Here is a 25,025-nt window from a genome sequence, read left to right on the forward strand (position 1 = left end):
AAAAAATGGGGGAAAAATTAGGGGAGAATTTGGGGGAAAATTTGGGGGAAAAGTTGGGGAAAATTTGGGGAAAAGTTGGGGGAGAATTCAGGAAAAAATTGGGGGAGAAATGGAGAAAAATTGGGAAAAATTTCAGGAGAATTCAGGAAAAAAATGGGGAAATTTGGGGAAAAATTGGGGGAAATTTCAGGAAAAAAATCGGGGAATAATGGGAGGGAAATAGGGAAAAAATGGGGGGAAATAGAGGAAAATTTTGGGGAAAAAATGGGAAGAATTTGGGGGAAAATAGAGGAAAAATGGGGAGGAATTGGGGGAAAAATTGGGGAAAATTTGGGGAGAATTGGGGGAGAATTGGGGAAAAATTGGGAAAAAATTGGGGGGAAATGGGGAAATTGGGGAAAAAATTAGGGGAAATCGGGGAAAAATTTGGGGAGAATTTGGGAAAAATTTGGGGAGAATTTGAGGAAATGGAAAATTTTGGGAAAAATTTGGGGAATATTTGGGAAAAATTGGGGAAAAATTTGGGGGAAAATTGGGGAAAAAAAAATAGGAAAACTTGGTATGGGATTTTCCTGGGTTTTGGAGGGATTAAATTTGGATCTTCATGAGGTTTGGAGGGATTAAATTGGGATTTTCCAGGGTTTTGGGTGGATTGATTTGGGATTTTCATGGTTAAATTGGGATTTTCCATGGTTTTGGGGTGGTTAAATCAGATTTTTGGGTGTTTTGGGGAGGATAAATTGTGATTTTTCCATGTTTTGTGGCAGCTGGAGCGGCAGCAGAAGGTGCTGGGGATGTTCCCCCGGCCGAGCTTCAAGGACAAATCCACCTACGTGGAGTCCTCGACAAAAGTCTACGACGACGTGAGTGCGAAATCCGGGATTTGGGGATGGAATTCTGGGAATCGGGGATGGAATTCCGGGATTTGGGGATGGAATTCCGGGATTTGGGGATGGAATTCCAGGAATTGGGGCTGGAATTCTGGGATTTGGGGCAGGAATTCTGGGAATTGGGGATGAATTTCCAGGATTTGGGGCAGGAATTCCTTGGGAATTGGGGCAGGAATTCCCAATGGGATTTGGGGATGAAATTCCGGTTTTTGGGGATGGAATTCTGGGATTTGGGGATGGAATTCTGGGATTGGGGCAGGAATTCCCTGGGATTGGGCCCCAAATCCCATCCCAGGGGCAGGATGGCCCCAAATGGACCCAAAATTCCCAGGAACGGCCCCAGAATTCCTGGGAATGCCCCAAATTGACCTGGAATTCCTGGGAATGACCCAAAACAGATGGGAAATGACCCAGAATTCCCAGGAATGACCCCAGATGGATCAAATCAATGGGAAAGGAGCCCAGAATTCCCAGGAATGATCCCAAAACCCACAGAAAACAACCCCAGAATTCCCAGGAATGACAAAATTAAACCCCAAATCTGTGGGAAACAAACCCAGAATTCCCAGAAATGGCCCCAAAATTCCATGGAATGATCCCAGAAATCCTGGGAATGGCCCCCCCCAAATGGATGAGGAATTGACCCAGAATTCCCAGAAATGACCCCAAATAGATGGGAAATGACCCAGAATTCCTGGGAATGACCCCAAAATCAATTGAAAATGGGCCCAGAATTCCCAGGAATGATCCCAAAATTCCCCGAAATGATCCCAAATGGATCAAATCAATGGGAAATAACCCCAAAAATAGATGGAAAAAACCCAAAATTCCCCTCAAACCCCTCCCAAACCTCTCCCAGGTGTTTTTTGGCTGCTGGAATTCCCAAAATTCCCGTTTTTTTTCAGATGGCTTTCCGGTACCTGTCGTGGCTCCTGTTCCCCCTGCTGGGCTGTTACGCCGTGTACAGCCTGCTCTACCTGGAGCACAAGGGCTGGTACTCCTGGGTGCTCAGCATGCTCTACGGCTTCCTCCTCACCTTTGGTGAGCTCAGAATAGCCTTAAAATATTCACAAAATATTCCCAAAATGTTCCTGGAAATTCCAAAAAAAATTCCCAAAAAAATTCCAAAAATATTGCCGAAAATATTCCTGAAAATTCAAAAAAATTCGCCCCAAAAATTCAGAAAATGTTCATGGAAATATTCACAAAAAATCCTGAAAATAGTCCTGAAAGTAGTCCCAAATATTCCTGAAAATTCAAAAAAAATTCCCCAAAAAATTCTGAAAATATTCACAAAAATAGTCCTAAAAATATCCCTGGAGCACAAGGGCTGGTGCTCCTGGGTGCTCAGCACGTGCTCTACGGCTTCCTCCTCACCTTTGGTGAGCTCAAATTATCCCAAATGTTCCTAAAAATGTTCCTGGAAATTCCCAGAAAATTTAAAAAAAATTGTTCCTGAAAATTCAGAAAAAATCGCCCCAAAAAATCCGAAAATAGTCCCAAAAATAGTCTCAAAAAATCCTGAAAATGGTCCCAAAAATCGCCCCAAAAAATCCTGAAAATGGTCCCAAAAATAGTCTCAAAAAATCCTGAAAATGGTCCCAAATATTCCTGAAAATAATAAAAAAAAAAAATCCCCAAAAAATTCTGAAAATATTCACAAAAATAGTCCCAAAGATATTCACGAAAATATTTCTGAGCACAAGGGCTTCCTTCTCACATTTGGTGAGACCAGAATATCCCTAAAATAGTCCCAAAATATTCCTGAAAAGTCCCAAAAAATTTAAAAAAAAATTCCTGAAAATTCAGAAAAATTCGCCCCAAAAAATCCGAAAATATTCTCAAAAATAGTCCCAAAAAATCCTGAAAATATTCCTGAAAATTCCTGAAAATATTCCTAAAAGTTCCCCAAAAAAATCCCTAAAAAATTCTATAAAATATTCCCGAAAATATTAATGAAAATATTCATGGAAATGTTCCTGGAGCACAAGGGCTGGTGCTCCTGGGTGCTCAGCACGTGCTCTACGGCTTCCTCCTCACGTTTGGTGAGACCAGAACATCCCTAATTTATTCTGAAAATATTCCTGAAAGTTCCAAAAAAATAAAAAAAAATTCCTGAAAATTCCCAAAAAATTTAAAAAAAAATTACTGAAAATTCAAAAATAAATCCCCAAAAAAATCTGAAAATAGTCCCAAATATCCCTAAATGTTCCTAAAAATATTCCTGAAAATTAAAAAAAAAAAAAAAAAAAAAAAAAAAAAATTAAAAAAAAAATCCTGAAAATTCCCAGAAAAAAAAATTACTGAAAATTCAAAAAAAAATTCCCCCAAAAAAAATCTGAAAATAGTCCCAAAAGTGTTCATGAAAATATTCCCAGAAATATTTCCAAAGATGTTCCCAAAGATATTTCCAAAGATATTCTCAAAAATATTGCCAAAAATATTCCCGAAAATTCCAAAAAAATTCCCCCCAAAATTCCGAAAATATTCCCAATCCCAAAAAATTATCACAAATTCTCCCCAAACATTTCCAAAATTCCAAAAGACATTCTCAAATGTCCAAAACCATTCCCAAAATTCCAAAAATAATTTCCAAATCCCATTTTTTTCCCCAGGATTCATCACCACCACAAGCTCCAGACTTTGATCCCTCAACACCTTCACCTCCAAATGCCCCAAAATGACGCCAAAATCCCCCAAAAATGATCCCAAACCCCCCAAAATTATCTCAAAACCCTCCAAAACCTTCCAAAAATTCCAGAAAACATTCCCAAAATTCCAAAATTAATTTCCAAATCCTATTTTTTCCCCAGGATTCATCACCATCACAGACCCCAGTCTTTGGTCCCTCAACACCTTCACCTGAAAATGCCCCAAAATGCTCCAAAATCCCCAAAAAATGATCCTAAATCCCCCCAAAATTATCCCATATTCCCCAAAAATTATCCCAAATCCTCAAAAATCGTTCCCAAAATTCCAGAAAACTTCAACTAATCCCAGTTTTTTTCTAGGGTTCATCACCACCAGCACAAACTCAGTCCTTGATCCCTCAACACCTTCACCTCCAAACCCCCCAAAATGCCCCAAAAATGATCCAAAATCCCCCAAAAATGATCCCAAATCCTCCCAAAATTCAAAAAAATATTCCCAGAATTCTGAAATTAATTTCGAAATCCCATTTTTTTCCCCAGGGTTCATCCCCACCACAAGCTCCAGTCTGTGATCCCTCAACACCTTCACCTGAAAATGCCCCAAAATCCCCCAAAAATGCTCCAAAATCCCCTAAAATTATCCCAAAATTATCTCAAATCCCCCCAAACATTTCCAAAATTCCAAAAAATATTCCCAAATTCCCCAAAAAACTTTCCATAATCCCAGTTTTTTCCCCAGGGTTCATCCCCACCACAAGCTCCAGCCCATGGCCAATGCTCAGCTATGAACCCCCCCAATCCTCCACCTGAAAATGCCCCAAAAATGCCCCAAAATCCCCCCAAAAACATCCCAAATCCCCCCAAAAACCTTCCAAAAATTCCAAAAAACATTCCCAAAATTCAAAAAAACCTTCCCAAATCCCCAAAAAACTTCACCTAATCACAATTTTTCCCCAGGATTCATCACCATTCCCAACTCCGGTCTGTGATCCCTCAACACCTTCACCTCCAAATGCCCCAAAATCCCCCAAAAATGCTCCCAAATCCCCCAAAAATGCTCCAAAATCCCCCAAAAATGCTCCTAAATCCCCTGAAACATTCCCAAAATTCCAAAAAATATTCCCAGAATTCTGAAATTAATTTCCAAATCCCTGTTTTCCTCAAGATTCATCGTCGTTACAGGTTCCAGCCGTTGATCCATCAACACCTTCACCTCCAAACCCCCCAAAATCCCCCAAAAATGCTCCGAAATCCCCCAAAAATGCTCCCAAATCCCCCAAAATGACCCAAAATTCCCATTTTCCCTCCCAGGGTTCATCACGATGACGCCGCAGCTGTTCATTAACTACAAGCTGCAGTCGGTGGCGCACCTGCCCTGGAGGATGCTCACCTACAAGGCCCTCAACACCTTCATCGACGACCTCTTCGCCTTCGTCATCAAGATGCCCATGATGTACAGGATAGGCTGCCTGAGGGACGGTACGGGGAGTTTTCAGGGAATTTGGGAAGATTTTTGGGGGTTTGGGGGATTTAAGAAAGGATTTGGGGGTCCTGGGAGGGAGATTTGGGGTTTTTAGAGGGAGTTTTTGGGTTCTAGAAGGGAAATTTTGGATTCCAGGAGCGAGTTTTTGGGTTCGAGGAGGGAATTTGAGGACTCCAGGAGAGGGTTTTGGGATTTGAAATGGAATTTTGGGGGTCCTGGGAGGGGGTTTTGGGTTCTAGAAGGGAATTTTGGGGTTCCAGAGGGGATGTGGGGGGTTTTAGAGGGAGTTTGGGGGATTTTAGAGGGAGTTTTGGGGTTTCAAAGAGGATTTGGGGGGTTTTAGAGGGAGTTTTTGGGTTCCAGGAGGGAATTTTGGGGATTTTAGAGGGAGATTTGGGATTCAAGAGGGAGGGTTTGGGTTCTAGAAGGGAGTTTTGGGGTTCCAGGAGGGAGTTTTGGGGTTTCAAAGAGGATTTGGAGGGTTTTAGAGGGAATTTGGGGAGTTTTAGAGGGAGTTTTGGGGTTCCAGAAGGGAATTTTGGGGTTTCCAGAGGAGATGCCCATGATGTACAGGATAGGCTGCCTGAGGGACGGTACGGGGAGTTTTTGGGGGATTTTGGGGTTTTAGAGGGAATTTTGGGGTCCCGGGAGGGAGTTTGGGGGTTCCAGAGAGGATTTGGGGGGTTTTAGAGGGAGTTTGGGGGTTCTAGGCAGGAATTTTGGGAATTCAGAGGGAATTTGGGGGATTTTAGAGGGAGATTTGGGGATTTTAGAGGGAGTTTTGGGATTCGAGAGGGAGGGTTTGGGTTCTAGAAGGGAGTTTTGGGGTTCCAGAAGGGAGTTTTGGGGTTCCAGAAGGGGATTTGGGGGTTCCAGAGAGGATTGGGGGATTTTAGAGGGAGTTTTGGGAGTTTTAGAGGGAGTTTGGGGGTCCCAGGAGGGAATTTTGGGGATCTGAGAGGGAGTTTTGGGGTTCCAGGAGGGAGGTTTGGGGTTCCAGAGAGGGTTTGGGGGGTTTTAAAGGGAGTTTTGGGATCTTGGGAGGGAGTTTGGGGAGTTTTAGAGGGATTTTGGGGGATTTAGAGAGATTTGGGAGGTTTTAGAGGGAATTTTGCGGTTTCCAGGAGGGATTTTGGGATTTCCAGAGGAGATGCCCATGATGTACAGGATAGGCTGCCTGAGGGATGGTATGGACAGGATTTTGGGGATTTAGAGGGAGTTTTGGGGTCCTGGGAGGGAATTTGGGGATTTAGAGGGAGTTTTGGGGTCCTGGGAGGGAGTTTTGGGGTTCCAGGAGAGAATTTTGGGGTTTTCAGAACAGATGATGTACAGGATAGGCTGCCTGAGGGACGGTACGGGGAGTTTTTGGGGGATTTTGGGGTTTTAGAGGGAATTTTGGGGTTTTTAGAGGGAATTCTGGGGTCCTGGGAGGGAGTTTTGGGGGTTTCAGAGGGAGTTTGGGGGTTCTAGGCAGGAATTTTGGGAATTCAGAGGGAATTTGGGGGATTTTAGAGGGAGATTTGGGGATTTTAGAGGGAGTTTTGGGATTTGAGAGGGAGTTTTGGAGTTCCAGAAAGGATTTGGGGGATTTTAGAGGGAGTTTTGGGATTCGAGAGGGAGGGTTTGGGTTCTAGAAGGGAGTTTTGGGGTTCCAGAAGGGAGTTTTGGGGTTCTAGAAGGGGATTTGGGGGTTCCAGAGAGGATTGGGGGATTTTAGAGGGAGTTTTGGGAGTTTTAGAGGGAGTTTGGGGGTCCCAGGAGGGAATTTTGGGGATCTGAGAGGGAGTTTTGGGGTTCCAGAGAGGGTTTGGGGGGTTTTAAAGGGAGTTTTGGGATCTTGGGAGGGAGTTTGGGGAGTTTTAGAGGGATTTTGGGGGATTTAGAGAGATTTGGGAGGTTTTAGAGGGAATTTTGCGGTTTCCAGGAGGGATTTTGGGATTTCCAGAGGAGATGCCCATGATGTACAGGATAGGCTGCCTGAGGGACGGTATGGACAGGATTTGGGGGTTTTAGAGGGAGTTTTGGGGTCCTGGGAGTGAGTTTTGGGGTTCCAGGAGGGAATTTGGGGGATTTTAGAGGGAGTTTTGGGAGTTTTAGAGGGAGTTTTGGGATCTTGGGAGGGAGTTTGGGGATTTTAGAGGGAGTTTTGGGGTTCCAGAAGGGAATTTTGTGGTTCCAGAGAGAATTCGGGGGATTTAGAGGGAGTTTTGGGATTCGAGAGGGAGGGTTTGGGTTCTGGAAGGGGGTTTTGGGTTTCCAAAGAGGATTTGGGGGGTTTTAGAGGGACTTTTGGGGTTTTAGAAAGGATTTGGGGGTTTCAGAGGGAGTTCAGGGGTTCTAGGAGGGAATTTTGGGGATTCAGAGGGAATTTTGGGGGGTTTTAGAGGGAGTTTTGGGAGTTTTAGAGGGAGTTTTGGGGTCCTGGGAGGGAATTTTGGGGTTCCAGGAGGGAAATTTTGGGATCCAGGCTGGGAATTTTGGGATTCAAGAGGGAATTTTGGGATCCCAGAGGGAATTTTGGGATCCCAGTGGGAATTTTGGGATTTCAGAGGGAGTTTTGGGATCCCAGAGGGAATTTTGGGATCCCAGGAGGGAATTTGGAGATTCTAGGGAGTAATTTTGCCATTTCAATGGGAATTTTGGGCTCCAGGCTGGGAATTTTGGGATTCTCGTCCCGAATTCCCAAATTCTCATCCCAAATTCTGGAATTTTCTCTCCCTTTCCTGGCAGACGTGGTGTTCTTCATCTACCTGTACCAGCGCTGGATCTACCGCGTGGACCCCACCCGGGTCAACGAGTTCGGGGGCACCGGGGAGGCCCCTCCCCCCGGCCCCTCCCCCACAGCGCTGCCCCCCGCCCCTCCCCCACCCCCCCACAAACCCCCCGAGGACAAGAAGAAGGATTAACCCCTCCCCCCACCCCAAATTTTACCCCCCCAAAAAATTTCCCCAAAAATTGGGGGTTTTTTTGGGGAGGGGGAGGGGCCGTGGCTCCATCGAGGGGTGGGGGAGGGGTGGGCGTGGCCCCTTCCTGGAGTTTTCCCGTCTCCTCATTGGTCAGGATGAGATTTTGGGATTTTTGGGGGGGGCGTGGTCACATCTTGGATTTTCTGTCTCCCCATTGGTCAGAGTGGAGTGGGCGTGGCCTCATCTGGATTTCCTGTGTCCCCATTGGTCAGGATGGGATTTTGGGGTGGGCGTGGCCTCGCCTTGATTTCCTGTCTCCCCATTGGTTGAGGTGCGGTGGGCGTGGCCTCTCCTGTATTTCCCATCTCCCCATTGGCCAGAATGGGATTTTTGGGGGCGTGGCCATTTCTGGATTTCCCATCTCCTCATTGGTTGGAACAGGATGGGCGTGGCCTCATCTGAATTTCCTGTGTCCCCATTGGTCAGGCTGGGATTTTGGGGTGGGTGTGGCCTCTCCTGGATTTCCCATCTCCCCATTGGCCAGACTGGGATTTTAGGGGCGTGGCCTTGATTTCTCACCTCCCCATTGGCCAGACCAGGATTTTGGGGGCGTGTCCACTCCCAGATTTCCCATCTCCCCATTGGCCAGGGTGGGGTGGGCGTGGCCTGTCCTCAATTTCCTGTCTCCTCATTGGTCAGTGTGGGGTGGGCGTGGCCTCCCCTGTATTTCCCTCCACCCCATTGACCAGGGTGGGATTTTGGGGGCGTGGCCTCAATTTCTCACCTCCCCATTGGCCAGTGCGGGGTGGGCGTGGCCTCCCCTGTATTTCCCTCCACCCCATTGACCAGGGTGGGATTTTGGGGGCGTGGTCTCGATTTCTCACCTCCCCATTGGCCAGTGCAGGGTGGGCGTGGCCTCTCCTGTATTTCCCGCCTCCCCATTGGCCAGGGTGGGATTTTGGGGGCGTGGTCTCGATTTCTCACCTCCCCATTGGCCGGGGTGGGCGTGGCCTCCCCTGTATTTCCCGCCTCCCCATTGGCCAGTGCGGGGTGGGCGTGGCCTCCCCTGTATTTCCCGCCTCCTCATTGGCCGATTGGGCGGGATTTGAGGGTTGTGGGCGGGGTCAGTGGGGTGTCACCCCCCGGGTTGTGTCACGTCCCGTTCGTGCTCCATCGTCCCATTGTCCGTGTGGTAGGAAAAGTGTCCACGGAGCCATAAAGAGCTGATTTCACCCGAGAAAAATTCACTTTTCTTCTCCTTTTCCTCGTCCTTTCGGGTTTTTTTTTTTCCCTCTTTTAAAATTTCCCATTTTTCTGCTTTTTTTGGAGATTTTTCCCACTTTTTTGGCGGCTTTTCTCATTTTTTGGGGGTGTTTTCACATATTTTGAGGATATTTTCCCATTTCTTGAGAGTTATTTTCACTTTGGGGTGTTTTTTCCCAATTTTGGGGTGGTTTTCCCACTTTTTTGGGGATATTTTTGCACCAATTTGGGAATTTTTTTTCCACTTTATTGGGGATTTTCTCATTTTGGGGGGAAATTTTCCCATTTTTGGTGGAAATTTCCCGTTTTTGGGGGGATTTTCTCACTTTTGGGGAAAAATTTTCCCATTTTGGGGAAAAATTTTCTCACTTTTTTGGGGGGAATTTCCCATTTTTGGGGGGGAATTTTCCCACATTTTGGGGGGAAATTTCCCAATTTTTCGGCAGAAATTTTCCTATTTTTGGGGGGAAAATTTTCCCATTTTGGGGGAAAATTTTCCCATTTTGGGGGAGAATTTTCTCACTTTTTTGGGGAAAATTTTTCCCACTTTTTTGGGGGGAATTTCCCATTTTTCGGGGGGAATTTTCCCTTTTTTGGGAGGTTTTTTACCACCAATTCAGGGTTTTTTCGCACTTTTTGTGAGAATTTCCCATTTTTGGGGGAGAGTTTTCTCATTTTTGGGGAAATTTTCCCATTTTGGTGTGGAATTTTCCCATTTTTTGGAGGAATTCCCCATTTTAGGGAGAATTTTCTCATTTTTGGTGGAAATTTTCCCATTTTTAGGGAAATTTTCTCATTTTTTGATTTTTTTTCCCCTGGGAAAAATCACCTCGTGTGGAGCAGCAGCTCCAGTGACGAGAAAACCCCAAATTTTGATCATTTTTGGGGGTTTCCCGTTAATTTCGGGGGGGTCACGTGTCTGTGGCCGTGGCCCCGCCCCTCAGGCACGTGCCGGGCCAGGCCCCGCCCCCTCACGTGTCCCCGCACCGGCCCCGGGGCCGCACGTGGCGCGCGGGGGGCACGTGGCACAAAGCGCGGGCTCCCATTGGCTGCCGGGGCTGTCAGTCAAACCTGGGGGGGCGGGAAAGTGGGCGGGGCTTGGGGAGGCCGGGGGTCGCCCCCAGAACCGGGAACGGAACCGGGACCCTCAAACCGGAAACCAGGAGCGGAACCGGGACCCCGGAAGCGGAAGCGGGACCCCCGAACCGGGAACCGGATCGGAACCGGAGCCCCCGAACTGGGACCCCCGAACCGGAAGCGGAGGGCCGGTACCGGGACCCCCTGGCCGGTTCCGGCCCCGGTGGGACCCCCCGGTCCAGTCCCGGATCGGGTCAGGCCGGTCCCGCCCAGAGCAGAACCGGAACCGGAACCGGGCAGGTACCGGGGGGACACAGGGGGGATTTGGGGACAAAAGTGACACTGGGGAGACACCGGGTGGGGACAGGGGGGATTTGGGGACAAGGGACACTGGGGGGACAGGAGGGATTTGGGAACAAAAGTGACACTGGGGGGACACAGGGGGACATGGAGGGAACAGGAGGGGATTTGGGGTCGGGGGACATTGGGGGACAGGGGGGATTTGGGGACAAGTGTGACACTGGGGGACACAGGGGACGTTGGGGGACACAGAGGGGATTTGGGGACAAAAGTGACATTGGGGGGACAGGAGGGGATTTGGGGACAAGGGACACTGTGGGGGGACAGGAGGGGACAGGAGGGGATTTGGGGTCGGGGGACACAGGGGGACACAGGGGGGATTTGGGGACAAAAGTGACATTGGGGGGGACAGGGATGATTTGGGGACAAGGGACACTGAGGGACACAGGGGGGATTTGGGGACATTGGGGGACAGGGGGGATTTGGGGACAAAAGTGACACTGGGGGGGGACACAGGGGGACAGGAGGGGATTTGGGGACCGGGGGTATTTGGGGACACAGAGGGACAGGAAGGGATTTGGGGACAAAAGTGACACTGGGGGACACTGGAGGGACACAGGGATGATTTGGGGACAAGGGACACCAGGGGGGATACAGGGGGACCCAGGGGACATTGGGGGACAGGGATGATTTGGGGACAAGGGACACTGGAGGGGGACAGGAGGGAATTTGGGGACAAAAGTGACACTGGGAGAACACAGGGGGACATGGAGGGGATTTGGGGTCGGGGGACACGGGACATTGGGGGACAGAGATGATTTGGGGACAAAAGTGACACCAGGGGGACCCAGGGGACACTGGGGGCCGTGTCCCCCCCTCTGTCCCCTCCCCAGCCCCTCCCCGCTGTCCCCAAGGCCCCCCGGGGTCCCCCCATCGATGCCGGACGAGCCGGGGGTCACCCCGGGGTCCCCCCTGGCCCCGCCCCCCCCGGGGACCCCCCAAAAAGGGGCTCGGCCCCCCCCGGGCAGCGACTCCGAGCCGGATTCGGGGTTTTCAGGTGGGTGGGGAAGGGTCCCGGGGGTCCCAGTCATTGTCCCAGTCCCTTGTCCCGGGGGTCCTGGTTCCCGAAGTTCTGTCCTTTGTCCCGGTCCCTTGTCCCGGGTTTCAGGTCCCTTGTCACCGGGGTGTCCCTTGTCCCCGAGATCCTGGTCCTGGAAGTTCTGTCCCTTGTCCTGGGGGGTCCCTGTCCCTGAGATCCTGGTCCTGGGGGTCCCGTCCTTTGTCCCAGGGGTCCCATCCCTTGTCCCAGGGGTCCTGTCCCTTGTCCCGGGGGTCCCATCCCTTGTCCCGGGGGTCCCGGGGATCCTGTCCCTTGTCCCAAGGGTCCCGTCCTTTATTCCAGGGGTCCCATCCCTTGTCCCGGGGGTCCCATCCCTTGTCCTGGGGGTCCCGGGGATCCCAGGTGTCCCAGAGGTCGCAGGGGTCCTGTCCCTTGTCCCGGGGGTCCTGGGGGTCCTGTCCCTTGTCCCAGGGGTCCCATCCCTTGTCCTGGGGGTCCTGGGGGTCCCATCCCTTGTCCTGGGGGTCCCAGAGGTCCCGGGGGTCCCAGGGGTCCCAGAGGTCCCGGGCTCATTCCCGCCCCGCAGATTCAGGCTCGGAACACCTGGGCAGGTGCGAAGGGACAGACAAGGAGGAGCCGCCCGGCCTCAGCCACGCCCACCCGGGCCCACAGGTAACGGTACCGGGATGGGCCGGGTCCGGGAGCATCTGGTACCGGGATGGGCCGGATCCAGTACTGGGATGGGCCGGGTCCAGTACCGGGATGGGCCGGGTCCGGGAGCATCTGGTACCGGGATGGGCCGGATCCAGTACCGGGATGGGCTGGATCCAGTACCGGGATGGGCCGGATCCAGTACCGGGATGGGCCGGGTCCAGTACCGGGATGGGCCGGGTCCAGTACCGGGATGGGCCGCGTCCGGGAGCATCTGGTACCGGGATGGGCCGGATCCAGTACCGGGATGGGCCGGATCCAGTACCGGGATGGGCCGGATCCAGTACCGGGATGGGCCGCGTCCGGGAGCATCTGGTACCGGGACACCTCAAACCCCAATGGTTCTGGTCCCAGGACTCTCCATATCCTGCAGTTCCAGTACCGGGACATTCCCAGCCCCAATGGTTCTGGTACTGGCCTATTCCATATCCCGTGATCCCGGTACCAGGACACTCCAAACCCTGATGGTCCCGGTACCGGCACCTTCCCAACCCCACGGTCCCGGTACCGGGACACTCCATATCCCAATGTTCCGGTTCTGGAACATTCCCAACCCCACAGTCCCAGTACCGGGCCGCTCCAAACCCCACAATTCCAGTACCGGGCTGCTCCAACCCCCAGTGGTCCCAGTACCGAGATGCTCCAAACCCTGATGCTCCCAGTACCGGGACACCCCCAACCCCTTGGTCCCTTTTTGTCCCTTTTGTCACTTGTGTCCCCTCTTTGTCCTGCAGGCCCCCAGCTCTGCTCATCCTCTGCTGCTCCTGCTCCCGGCCTCGCCTGTCACCGTCACCGTCCCCGTGCCCATCCCGGCGTGTCCCCAGGCTGTCCCCCCAGTGCATCCCCAGGCTGTCCCCGCGGTGCCACCAGAGCTGTCCCGGTGTCCCCAGGCTGTCCCCTCGGTGTCCCCAGAGCTGTCCCGGTGTCCCCAGGCTGTCCCCCCGGTGTCCCCAGACCTGTCCCGGTGTCCCCAGGCTGTCCCCCCGCTGTCCCCGGCGCTGTCCCGGTGTCCCCAGGCTGTCCCCCCGGTGTCCCCAGAGCTGTCCCGGTGTCCCCAGGCTGTCCCCGCGGTGTCCCCGGCGCTGTCCCGGTGTCCCCAGGCTGCCCCCCCAGTGCCACCAGACCTGTCCCGGTGTCCCCAGGCTGTCCCCCCGGTGTTCCCGGCGCTGTCCCCCCGGTGTCCCCAGGCTGTCCCCTCAGTGCCACCAGACCTGTCCCGGTGTCCCCAGGCTGTCCCCCCAGTGCCACCAGAGCTGTCCCGGTGTCCCCAGGCTGTCCCCCCGGTGTCCCCAGGCTGTCCCCGCGCTGTCCCGGTGTCCCCCCGCTGTCCCCGCGCTGTCCCGGTGTCCCCAGGCTGTCTCCCCGGTGTCCCCAGAGCTGTCCCGGTGTCCCCAGGCTGTCTCCCCGGTGTCCCCGGCGCTGTCCCGGTGTCCCCAGGCTGTCCCCCCGGTGTCCCCGGCGCTGTCCCGGTGTCCCCAGGCTGTCTCCCCGGTGTCCCCGGCGCTGTCCCGGTGTCCCCGGGGGTCCCTCGGGGGGTCTCTGCTGGCGGCGCTGGCGCTGCGCACCGGGGCCCTGCTCCGCCACTCCCGCCGCACCCGGGGCCATATCGCGACATTGCGGCGACACACGAGGCTGCTGAGCCGGGCCAGCCGCGACCCCCGGCTGTGGCCCCGCCTGTGGCACCTGCTGGGACCCTCCCCCGGGGGGTTTGGGGAGGGGGCGGCGGGGAAATAAAGGGCTGGCGCTGGATGTGGCTCAGAGTGGTTTTTGGGGGGTTTTGGGGACTTTGGTGGCACTTTGTCCCCTCCCCTCTGGTGGCCTTTGGGGACTTTGGTGGGTCTTTGTCCCCTCCCCTTTGGTGGCCCTTTGGGGTGTCCCCCTCCCTCTGGTGGCCTTTGGGGTCCCCCACTGTCCCCTCGTCACCCCAGTGTCCCCCCCGGGTTGCCATTGTCACACTGGGGGGCGTGGCCTTTATTCCATAGCCCCGCCCACCATCACTAGGCGCCCCCGCCCCTTTTGGCGGGAAAAGGGAGGCGTTGCTCAACTATTTGATTGACAGCGCGGCGGACCAATGGTGAGGGAGGGAAATCAGCCACGCCCCTTCCGCGGTACCGGAGCGCGCGCGGCGGTTCCGGAACCAAAAAACAGAACCCGGGGACCCCAAAACCGAACCCAGGACCCCAAAACCGAACCCGGGAACGACCCAGGGACCCCAAAACCGAACTCGGGAACCCAAAACCGAACCCGGAAGCCCCCGGAACCGAACTCGAGACCCCCGGAATCGAACCCGGGACCCCCCGGACCCCGCCATGGACCCGAATCCCGGAGCCGACACCGAACCGGAAGCGGAAGCGGAAGCGGCGGGGGGGAAGCGGCGGCGTTTCCGGCTCAGACAGGAGGGGCCCGAGGAGCCCCCGGTACCGGCGGGGGCGGGAGGGGACACCGGGGACATCACGGGGACCAGGGTTGGGGACACTGGGGGTGACCGGGGAGGGGACACCAGGGACATCAGGGGGAACTGGGGTTGGGGACACTGGAGGTGGCCGGGGAGGGGACACCGGGGACATCCCAGTGACCAGGGTTGGGGACACTGGGGGTGACTGGGGAGGGGACACCTGGAGTGACCAAGGAGGGGACACTGGGGACACCACGGGGACCAGGGTTGGGGACACTGGGGGTGACCAGAGAGGGGACACTGGGGACACCACGGGGACTGGGAATGAAGGCAGTGGGGACACCGGCAGTGACCAGGGAGGGGACATTGGGGACATCACAATGACCAGGGTTGGGGACACTGGGGGTGACCAGAGGGGACACCGGGGCCATCCCAGTGCCCGGTACCGGTACCGGGGCAGGTCCCACACTGTCCCCGCGGTGACACCAGCGCTGTCCCCCGTCCCCTGTCCCTGTCCCCTGCAGGTCCCGTCGCTGTTCAGACCCTCCGCCGCTCCCCCCCGGTGCCGGTCCCGGTTCCGGTGTCGGTTCCGGTCCCGCCCGGTCCCGGTTCTTACGCCGAGTTTGTGGTGAGGGGCGAGGGGGGCACCGGGAGGGGCCCGGCGGGACCGAACCGGGACCAGAACCGGGACCAGAACCGGGACCAGAACCAGGATCGGGGTCAGAAGCAGAACCGGGACCAGGAGCAGAACCAGAACCGGGACCGAGACCAGAACCGGGACCAGGATCAGGGTCAGAACCGGGATCAGGCCCAGAACCAGGCCCAGGACCAGAACCAGAACTGGGCCCGGGAGGTGCCGGCCCTGCCCGTGCTCAAACCGGGCACCAAGAGCAGCAGCATCATCGTCAGCCCGCGACAGGTGGGCGGGGCCATATCGCGATATGGGGGCGTGTCTTGTCCCCGATATCGCGGGGGCGGGGCAATATCACGACATAGGGGTGTGTCCTGTCCCAAATATCGTGGGTTTGGGGCTCATATCAGAACATGGGGGCGTGTCTTGTCCCCGATATCGCGGGTTTGGGGCTCATATCGTGACATAGGGGTGGGGCTGATATCGCGATATGTCCCCTGTCCCCAGCGGGGGAATCCGGTGCTGAAGTTCATCCGAAACGTCCCCTGGGAGTTTGGGGACGTCGTTCCCGACTATGTCCTGGGCCAGAGCAGCTGCGCGCTCTTCCTCAGGTGAGACAGGTGGGCACAGGTGAGATAGGTGTGCCCTCAGTGTCCCCTCAGTGTCCTCAGGTGAGACAGGTGGGCACAGGTGTGTCCCCAGGTGTGCCCTCAGTGTCCCCTCAGTGTCCTCAGGTGAGACAGGTGGGCACAGGTGTCCCCAAGTGTCCTCAGTGTCCCCTCAGTGTCCTCAGGTGTGTCCTGGGTGTCCCTGGGCATCCCCAGGTGAACCTGGGTGTCCCCAGCTGTGTCCCAGGTGTCCCCAGGTGTGTCCCAGGTGTCCCCAGCTGTCCCAGGTGTGTCCCCAGCTGTGTCCTTGGTGTCCCCAGCTGTGCCCCCAGATGTCCCTGGGTGTCCCCAGGTGTCCCCAGCTGTCCCTGGGTGTCCCCAGGTGTGTCCCAGGTGTCCCTAGGTGTCCCCAGGTGTGTCCTGGGTGTCCCCAGGTGTGTCCCAGGTGTCCCCAGGTGTGTCCTGGGTGTCCCTGGGTGTCCCCAGGTGTCCCCAGCTGTGGCTGTCCCCAGTCTCAGGTACCACCACCTGAACCCCGAGTACATCCACGAGCGGCTCCGGGCGCTGGGGCGGAGCTTCGGCCTCCAGGTGCTGCTGCTGCAGGTGGACGTGGTGAGGTTTTGTCATTGTCATTGTCACTGTGTCACTGTGTCACTGTGTCACTGTCGCTGTGTCATTGTCATTGTCACCTTGGCATTGTCACTCTGTGTCCCCTCCCCGTCCTCATCCAGGTGTTGCTGCTGCAGGTGGACGTGGTGAGGTGGCCCTGTCACTGTCATTGTGTCACTGGCTTTGTCATTGTCACTGTGTCATTGTCACTGTCACCTTGTCACTGCCACTGTCACTTTGTCACTGTCCTTGTCCTCATCCCCTCACCTGTCCCTGTCCCCTCACCTGTCCCCATGTCCCTGTCACCTGTCCCTGTCCCCTCACCTGTCCCCTGTCCCCTCACCTGTCCCTGTCCCCTCACCTGTCCCCTGTCCCCATGTCCCTGTCCCTGTCCCATGTCCCTGTCCCTGTCCCCTCACCTGTCCCTGTCCCCTCACCTGTCCCCATGTCCCTGTCACCTGTCCCCTCACCTGTCCCTGTCCCCTCACCTGTCCCCATGTCCCTGTCACCTGTCCCTGTCCCCTCACCTGTCCCTGTCCCCTCACCTGTCCCTGTCCCCTCACCTGTCCCTGTCCCCGCAGCGTGACCCCCACCAGTCCCTCAAGGACCTGGCCAAGGTTTGTCTCCTGACGGACTGCACCCTGCTGCTGGCCTGGAGGTATGGCCTGTCCCCTCTGTCCCCTCCCTGTCCCCTCCCTGCCACCCCCGGCTGTCCCCACCTGTCCCCACCTGTCCCCACAGCCCCGAGGAGGCCGGCAGGTACCTGGAGACCTTCAAGGCCTACGAGCAGAAACCGCCCGACCTGCTCAAGGAGCGCGTGGAGCACGACTTCCTCTCACGGGTCGGTGGCACCTGAGTGTCACCAGTGTCACCTGAGTGTCACCAGGGTCCTCAAGGGTCACCAGGTGTCACCAGGGGTCCCCAAGGGTCACCAAGGGTCCCCAGAGTGTCTCCAAGGGTCTTAAAGTATCACCAGGTGTTCCTAAGAGTACCCAGAGTGTCACCAGGTGTCCCCAAAGTGTCCCTGGGGGGGACCAGAGTGTCACCAGGAGTCCCCAAGAGTACCCAGGTGTCCCCAAAGTGTCACCAGGGGTCCCCGAGGGCCACCAGGGGTCCCCAGAGTGTCGCCAGGGGGTCACTAGGGTGTCCCCAGAGTGTCCTCAAGGGTCCCCAAAGTGTCACCAGGGGTTCCCAGGTGTCCTCAAGGGTCCCCAGATGTCCCCAAAGTGTCACCAGGGTGTCACCAGAGGTCTCCAAAGAGTCCCCAGAGGGTCGCCAGGGGTCCTCAAAATGTCCCCAAGGGTACCCAGGTGTCACCAGGGGTCCCCAAAAGTGTCCCCAAAGTGTCTCCAGGGGTCCCGAAGGGTCACCAGGGGTCCCCAGAGTGTCACCAGGCATCACCAGAGTGTCACCAGGGGGTCACCAGATGTTCCCAGAGTGTCACCAGGGGTCCTCAAGGGTCCCTAAAGTGTCCCCAAGGGCCCCCGAAATAGTTCCCAAAGGTCACCAAAAGTGTCCCCAAGTTTTTTGCTCCTTTTTGGGGACCCCTCCCCCAAAAATCCTTCTCCTCCACCTCCAGTCTGTGCCCCGAGTGTCCCCAGATGTCCCCAGTGTCCCCAGATGTCCCCAAGTGTCCCCACACTGATGTCACTGCCCCCCCCAGGTGACAGACTGCCTGACCAGCGTCAAATCCGTCAACAAAACTGATGCCCTGAGCCTGATGGGGACCTTCGGGGTGAGTGACAGTGACACTGGGGACACCTGGGGACATTGGGGGACAGTGGGGACACTGGAGACATTGGGGACACTGGAGACATTGGGGACAGTGGGGACACTGGAGACATTGGGGACACTGGAGACATTGGGGACAGTGGGGACAGTGGGGACACTGGGGACATTGGGGACACTGGAGACATTGGGGACAGTGGGGACAGTGGGGACACTGGGGACATTGGGGACACTGGAGACATTGGGGACAGTGGAGACATTGGGGACAGTGGAGACATTGGGGACACTGGGGACACTGGGGGACATTGAGGATACTGGGGACCTTTGGGGTGAGTAACATTGGGGACACTTGGGGACAACTGTGCCAGCCCCTGGGTGTCCCAAACCTCTGGGACCCCTCCCTGAGTTTTTGTCACCTCTGTGTCCCCCCTGAATTTGTCACCTTCATGTCCCCTCATCCCCGAGTTTTTGTCACCTCCGTGTCCTCCCAAATTTGTCACCTCAATGTCCCCATTTCTGAATTTTTGTCCCCTCTGTCCCCTGCAGTCTCTGGCCGCCCTGGCCGGGGCGTCCCGGGAGGATTTGTCCCTTTGTCCCGGCGTGGGACCCCAAAAGGTGAGTGACAAAGTGACAAAGTGACCTCGGGGACATTGAGGACACCCCCTGAACGTGTCCCTGTGTCCCTTTGTCCCCACCCAGGCCAAGAGACTCTTTGATGTGCTGCACGAGCCTTTCCTCAAGAGCCCCCGGTGACACCAAAAATCCCCAAAAATCCCTCCCAAAATCCACCAAAATACTCCCAAAAATCCCCCCAAAATCCCTCCCAAAAATCCCCCAGAAATCCACCAAAAATCCCCCCAAAATCCACCAAAATCCTCCCAAAAATCCCTCCAAAATGCCCCAAAAATCCTCCTAAAATTCCCCCAAAAATCCTCCAAAAATGCCCCAAACCACCCCCAAAATCGACCAAAATGCCCCAAAAATCCTCTCAAAAATCCTCCTAAAACCCTCCCCAAAAATGCCCCAAAATCCACCCAAATCCCCCTAAAAAATCTTCCCAAAGTCTCGTCAAAAATCCACCAAAATCCCCCCAAAAGCCTCTCCAAAAATTCACCAAAATCCTCCTAAAAATCCACCAAAATACTCCCCAAAATATTCCCCAAAATCCACCAAAAAATCCCTCCAAAATCCCCCAAAAATGCCCCAAAAATCCTCCCAAAAATTCCCCCCCAAATCCACCAAAATCCTCCCAAAAATCCACAAAAATCCCCCCAAAATCCCCCTAAAATCTGCCAAAACCCCCCAAAAATCCTCCCGAAATGCCTCAAAAATCCCATAAATCCACCAAAATGCCCCAAAAATCCTACCAAAATCTCCCGAATTCCCCAAAAACCCCCCAAAAATCCCGATTATATTTTTGTAATAAATGTTGTAAATAAATTTAATTGTGACAGGAGTGTCACTCCTGCTCCTCCCGTTTGTGTTTCTTCTTCTTCTTCTTCCTCTTGGTCACCTCGGGGGTCTCTGGGGGGTCCTGGGGGGTCTCTGGGGGGTCCTGGGGGGTCATTGGGGGGTCCTGGGGGGGTCCAGGCCCCTCCCCAGTCTCTGTCCCCATTGTCCCCGTGTCCCCAAGTGCCACCAGCGCCGCTGTCCCCTTGTTCTTCCTCCTCCTCTTCCTCCTGGGGGGGGTCCCCGGGGGGTCCCCAAAGCTCTGGGTGATGGTCAGGGACCCCCTGAGGGGGGGGGCACAGGCCAGGGACCCCCCTGAGGGGACAGGGGACAGCAGGAGGGGACAGTCCCGTCCCCCCGGGGCGCCCCGGAGCACGTAGAGCTTGGTGGTGGCACCGTTGGCATCGTTGTCATTGTCATTGTCACTGTCACCTCCCGCCGGGGTCCGGAGCCGCTCGAGGCCGTTCAGGGGCACGGGGAGACCCTCCAGGCTGGGGACAGGGGACAGTGCTGGTGTCACCTCTACGGTGGCATTGTCGCCTTCCCGGTGGTGTTGTCACCACCCAGTGACACTGGGGACACTGGGACCATTGTCATTGTCACCCCTCCAGTGACAGTGTAACCCCTCCATTGTCACTGTCACCTCCCCATTGTCATTGTTACCCCCCTGGTGGCATTGTCACCCTTCCCATTGTCATTGTCACCTCTCCAGTGACATTGGGACACCCCCATTGTCACTGTCACCCTTCCCATTGTCATTGTCACCTCCCCAGTGACCCTGGGATCCCCACATTGTCATTGTCACCCTTCCCATTGTCATTGTCACCCCTCCAGTGACATTGGGACACCCCCATTGTCACTGTCACCCTTCCCATTGTCATTGTCACCTCTCCAGTGACATTGGGACACCTCCATTGTCATTGTCACCCCCTCCATTGTCATTGTCACCCCCCCATGAAGTGCCATCCCCATGTCCCTGTGACCCCCCCACATTGTCACCCCCCATGTCCCCACTGTCCCCCCATTGTCACCTCCCTGTGTCTCCCCATATCCCCATTGTCCTCCCCATGTCCCCACTGTCACCCCCCCACCCGTGTCCCCATTGTCACCCCATTGTCACCCTCATGTCCCCATTGTCATCTCCATGTCCCCATTGTCACCTCTCCATGTCCCCTCTCATTGTCACCCCCCATATCCCCATTGTCACCCCCCTGTATCCTTACTGTCCCCCCCCCATTCCTATTGTCACCTCCCATATCCCCATTGTCACCCCCATGTCCTCATTGTCACCCCCCCCGCCGTGTCCCCATTTTCCCCCCCATTGTCACCCCCCTGTGTCCCCATTGTCACCTCTCCATGTCCCCATTGTCACCCCATAGTCAACCCCCATATCCCTATTGTCACCTCTGTGTCCCCACTGTCACCCCCAATGTCCTCCCCATTGTCACCCCCCTGTGTCCTCATTGTCACCCTCCCATATCCCCATTGTCACCCCATGTCACCCTTTGTCCCCCCCATTGTCACCCCCCATGTCCCCCGCACTGTCCCCCCTCCATGTCCCCATTGTCACTCCCCGTGTCCCCATTGTCACCCCATTGTCACCCCATTGTCACCTTTGGGGACAGAAGTCCTTTGGGGCGCGGATCAGCCACAGCTCCGAGCCGGGACCCCCCAGCGGGACCCCCCCGGCCACCGCCTCGAACTCGGGGGGACAGCGGAACCTCAGCGGGCCTGGGGACATGGATGGCACCTTGGGGACACCACTGTCACCTCTGGGCCACCCTCGGTGTCCCCACTGTCCCCTCTGTGTCCCCATCAATGTCCCTTCCATCTCCCCCCATATCCCCATACTGTGTCCTCCTGTTCCCTCCGTGTCCCTCAGACCTCCCACAATGTCCCCTCATGTCCTCAGTGTCCCCCAGACCCCCCAATGTCCCCCCAGACCCCCCATTGTCCCCAAGACCCCCTCATTGTCCCCAAGACCCCCCAATGTCCCCCCAGACCCCCCATTGTCCCCAAGACCCCCCAATGTCCCCCAAGACCCCCCAATGTCCCCCCACGCATCCCCATCCCCTCCATGTCCCCACCCCTCCCATATCCTCAATGTCCCCCCAATGTCCCCCAGACCCCCCAATGCCCCCCTAATGTCCCCCAGGACTCCCCAATGTCCCCTCAGTGTCCCCAATGTCCCCCCAATGTCCCTTCCCATGTCCCCAATGTCTCATAATGTCCCCCCCATGTCCCCAACATCCCCCAGACCCCCCAATGTCCCCCAGACCCCCCCCAATATCTCCCCGTGTCCCCAATGTCCCCAATGCCCCAAATGTCCCCCCATGTCCCCCAGGACTCCCCAATGTCCCCCCAATGTCCCTTCCCACGTCCCCAATGTCCCACAATGTCCCCCCATGTCCCCAACATCCCCCAGACCCCCCAATGTCCCCCAGACCCCCCAATATCTCCCCGTGTCCCCAATGTCCCCAATGTCCCCAAGACCCTCCAATGTCCCCCATCACCCCCAGACCCCCCACTGTCCCCAATGTCCCCCTGTGTCCCCCATCACCCCCAGAGCCCCCCAGTGTCCCCCCAATGTCCCCCAATGTCCCCCATCACCCCCAGAGCCCCCCAATGTCCCCCCAATGTCCCCAATGTCCCCAATGCCCCAAATGTCCCCCCAATGCCCCCCAATGCCCCTCAATGTCCCCCCAGAGCCCCCCAATGTCCCCAATGTCCCCCCGTACCCTCCCCATGCCCCCCATCACCCCCAGAGCCCCCCAGTGTCCCCCTGGTGTCCCCTAGACCCCCCCCCATGTCCCCAATGTCTCCAATGTCCCCTGGTGTCCCTAATGTCCCCCCAATGTCCCCCATCACCCCCAGAGCCCCCCCAATGTCCCCCAATGTCCCCTCAGACCCCCCCAATGTCCCCCCAATGTCCCCCCAATGTCCCCCCAGACCCCCCAATGTCCCCAATGTCCCCTCTCACCCTCCATGCCGCCGCCTCGTGCCGCCCTGACTCCTCCCCCCGTCCCGCCGCGCACTTGGTACAGTCCAGGGCGGCGCTAAGGGGGCGTGGCTTTCCCATAAACCACGCCCACTGTATCCTTATATGGCAGTGGGCGTGGCCTGCCCGCCGGCGGGATTTAAAGGCGCAGCGACCCCCGGAAAGACCCCGGCCCGGTAAAAGCGGAGGGGGGTAAAACGGGGCCAGGAGGGGTCTGGGGGCTCCGGAGGGGGCGGGATCGGGAATTTGGGGAGGGGGCGGGCCGGGCTGGGGCGGCTTCCCGGCGTGCACCGGGACGGGCGGGGCGGGGGGGGCGGGGCCGGGCCAGGAGGAGCGGCAGGTACGGGAGGGGGGAGGGGCGGGGGGGGAGGGTTTGGGGGTGAGGACCCCCCCCATGGGGGAGGGAGACCCCCCCAGGGACCCAAATCCTGCCCTGGGACCCCCCGGGACCCCCAAATCCTTCCCTGGGACCCCCCAGGGACCCCCAAATACTTTTTGTGGGACCCAAATAATTCCCATGGGACCCCCCGGATCCAAAAACTTCCCATGGGACCCCCCCGAGGGACCCCCAAATACTTTTCGGGATCCAAATAATTCCCGTGGGACCCCCCAGGACCCCCAAATCCTTCCCGTGGGACCCTCCCGGATTCAAATAAACCCCCCAGGACCCCCAAATAATTCCCATGGGACCGAGAAATCCGACCCCCCTTTTTAGGGTCTCTCCCCCCCCCCCCCATTTTTAGGGTCTCTCCCCCCACCCATGGGATCCTCTTCCCCCGTGGGACCCTCCCCCCATTTTCAGGATCCTTTTCCTCCCTCTCGTGGGACCCTCTCCCTGTTTTTAGGATCTTTTTTTTTTCCCGTGGGATTTTTTTCCTCCAATTTTTAGGAACCTTTTCCCCCCCGTGGGACCCTCCCCCAATTTTTAGGATCTTTTTCTTGTGGGATCCTTTTACCCCCCCGTGGGACCCTCCCCCTAATTTTAGGATTTTTTTTTTTCCCCGTGGGATTTTTTTCCTCCAATTTTTAGGATCCTTTTCCCCCCCGTGGGATCCTTTTCCCACCCCATGGGACCCTTTTCCCCCCCCCGTGGGACCCTCCCCCTAATTTTAGGATCTTTTTTCTCGTGGGATTTTTTCCTCCCCCCATTTTTAGGAACCTTTTCCACCCCTCGTGGGACCCTCCCCCAATTTTTAGGATCCTTTTCCCGTGGGATCCTTTTACCCCTCCGTGGGACCCTCCCCCTGTTTTTAGGATCCTTTCCCCCCCGTGGGACCCTCCCCCTAATTTTAGGATATTTTTTTCCCGTGGGATTTTTTCCCCCCCCGTGGGACCCTCCCCCGTTTTCAGGACCCTTTCCCGTGGGACCCTCCCCCGTTTTCAGGACCCTTTCCCCCCCCCCCCGTGGGACCCTCCCCCGTTTTCAGGCTCTTTTCCCGTGGGACCCTCCCCCGTTTTCAGGCTCTTTTCCCGTGGGACCCTCCCCCGTTTTCAGGACCCTTTCCCGTGGGACCCTCCCCCGTTTTCAGGATCCTTTCCCGTGGGATCCGTGGCCGGTCCCGGTTCCCGCCCCCCCCCGCCGTTTCCCCGGGGCGCGGGCGCGGCCCCCGCGTGACCCAGCGCTCTGGAATTGGGCGGAGGGAGAGACCGAGACACCCCGAGACACACCGGGAGACACCGGGAGAGGCCGCGGGGACCCACCGGGACCCCCCTGGGACCCACCGGGACCCCCCCATAATTCCCAGGGACCGACCAGGACCCACCAGGACCGACCGGGATCGACTGGGACCAACCTGCGCCCACCGGGACCCACCGGGACCCCTCCAGGACCCACCGGGACCCCTCTGGGACCCACCGGGACCCCCCTGTAATTCCCAGGGACCCACCGGGACCCACCAGGATCTACCGGGACCCCTCCAGGACCCACTGGGACCCCTCCAGGATTAACCCACGCCCACTGGGACCCCTCCAGGACCCACCGGGACCCCCCTGTAATTCCCAGGGACCGACCAGGATCGACTGGGACCGACCTGCGCCCACCGGGACCCCTCCTGTAATTCCCAGAGACCCCTCCAGTAACTCCCAGGGACCGCCCAGGACCAACCTGCAGCCACCGGGATACACCGGGACCCCTCCAGTAACCACCGGGACCCCTTCAGTAACTGCCAGGTACCCACCGGGACCGACCAGGACCTGCCCACACCCACCAGGACCCCTCCAGGACCCCTCCAGTAACCACTGGGACCCCTCTGGTAACTCCCAGGGA

At 56.4% G+C, this 25,025-nt stretch overlaps 3 protein-coding genes across 3 annotated transcripts in view; 2 read left to right on the plus strand and 1 right to left on the minus strand.

Moving 5' to 3' along the window:
* CLPTM1 (CLPTM1 regulator of GABA type A receptor forward trafficking) overlaps positions 1–7,882 on the plus strand; it is a gene marked incomplete at both ends in the record, with an annotated part of 30,253 nt that extends 22,371 nt beyond the window's left edge. Inside the window, 4 exons of the mRNA XM_083877159.1 lie at positions 768–863; positions 1,796–1,931; positions 4,853–5,020; positions 7,755–7,882. Coding sequence (XP_083733285.1) covers positions 768–863; positions 1,796–1,931; positions 4,853–5,020; positions 7,755–7,882 — 528 coding nt within the window. The remainder of the gene's footprint in view (positions 1–767; positions 864–1,795; positions 1,932–4,852; positions 5,021–7,754) is intronic.
* Positions 7,883–11,506: 3,624 nt separating this feature from the next.
* On the plus strand, positions 11,507–19,788 carry ERCC1 (ERCC excision repair 1, endonuclease non-catalytic subunit; the record flags this gene model as incomplete). Its single annotated transcript, XM_083877160.1, has 12 exons — positions 11,507–11,627; positions 12,217–12,302; positions 13,076–13,177; positions 14,518–14,758; positions 15,261–15,655; positions 15,875–15,978; positions 16,488–16,587; positions 17,166–17,242; positions 17,326–17,425; positions 18,248–18,319; positions 18,859–18,927; positions 19,012–19,788. 12 exons carry the CDS (start codon positions 11,507–11,509, stop codon positions 19,063–19,065), a joined length of 1,521 nt encoding a protein of 506 aa, XP_083733286.1. The 3' UTR covers positions 19,066–19,788.
* Positions 19,772–22,774, minus strand: POLR1G (RNA polymerase I subunit G; the record flags this gene model as incomplete). Its single annotated transcript, XM_083877242.1, has 3 exons — positions 22,742–22,774; positions 21,375–21,492; positions 19,772–20,252 (listed from the first exon to the last, which is right to left on the minus strand). The coding sequence occupies exons 1-3, from the start codon at positions 22,746–22,748 to the stop codon at positions 19,772–19,774; spliced, it is 606 nt and encodes a 201-aa protein (XP_083733368.1). The 5' UTR covers positions 22,749–22,774.
* Between the last annotated feature and the right edge of the window lie 2,251 nt (positions 22,775–25,025).

Source organism: Zosterops lateralis, assembly GCF_965231275.1.
Source record: "Zosterops lateralis genome assembly, chromosome: 23".
Classification (NCBI taxonomy): Eukaryota; Metazoa; Chordata; class Aves; order Passeriformes; family Zosteropidae; genus Zosterops; species Zosterops lateralis.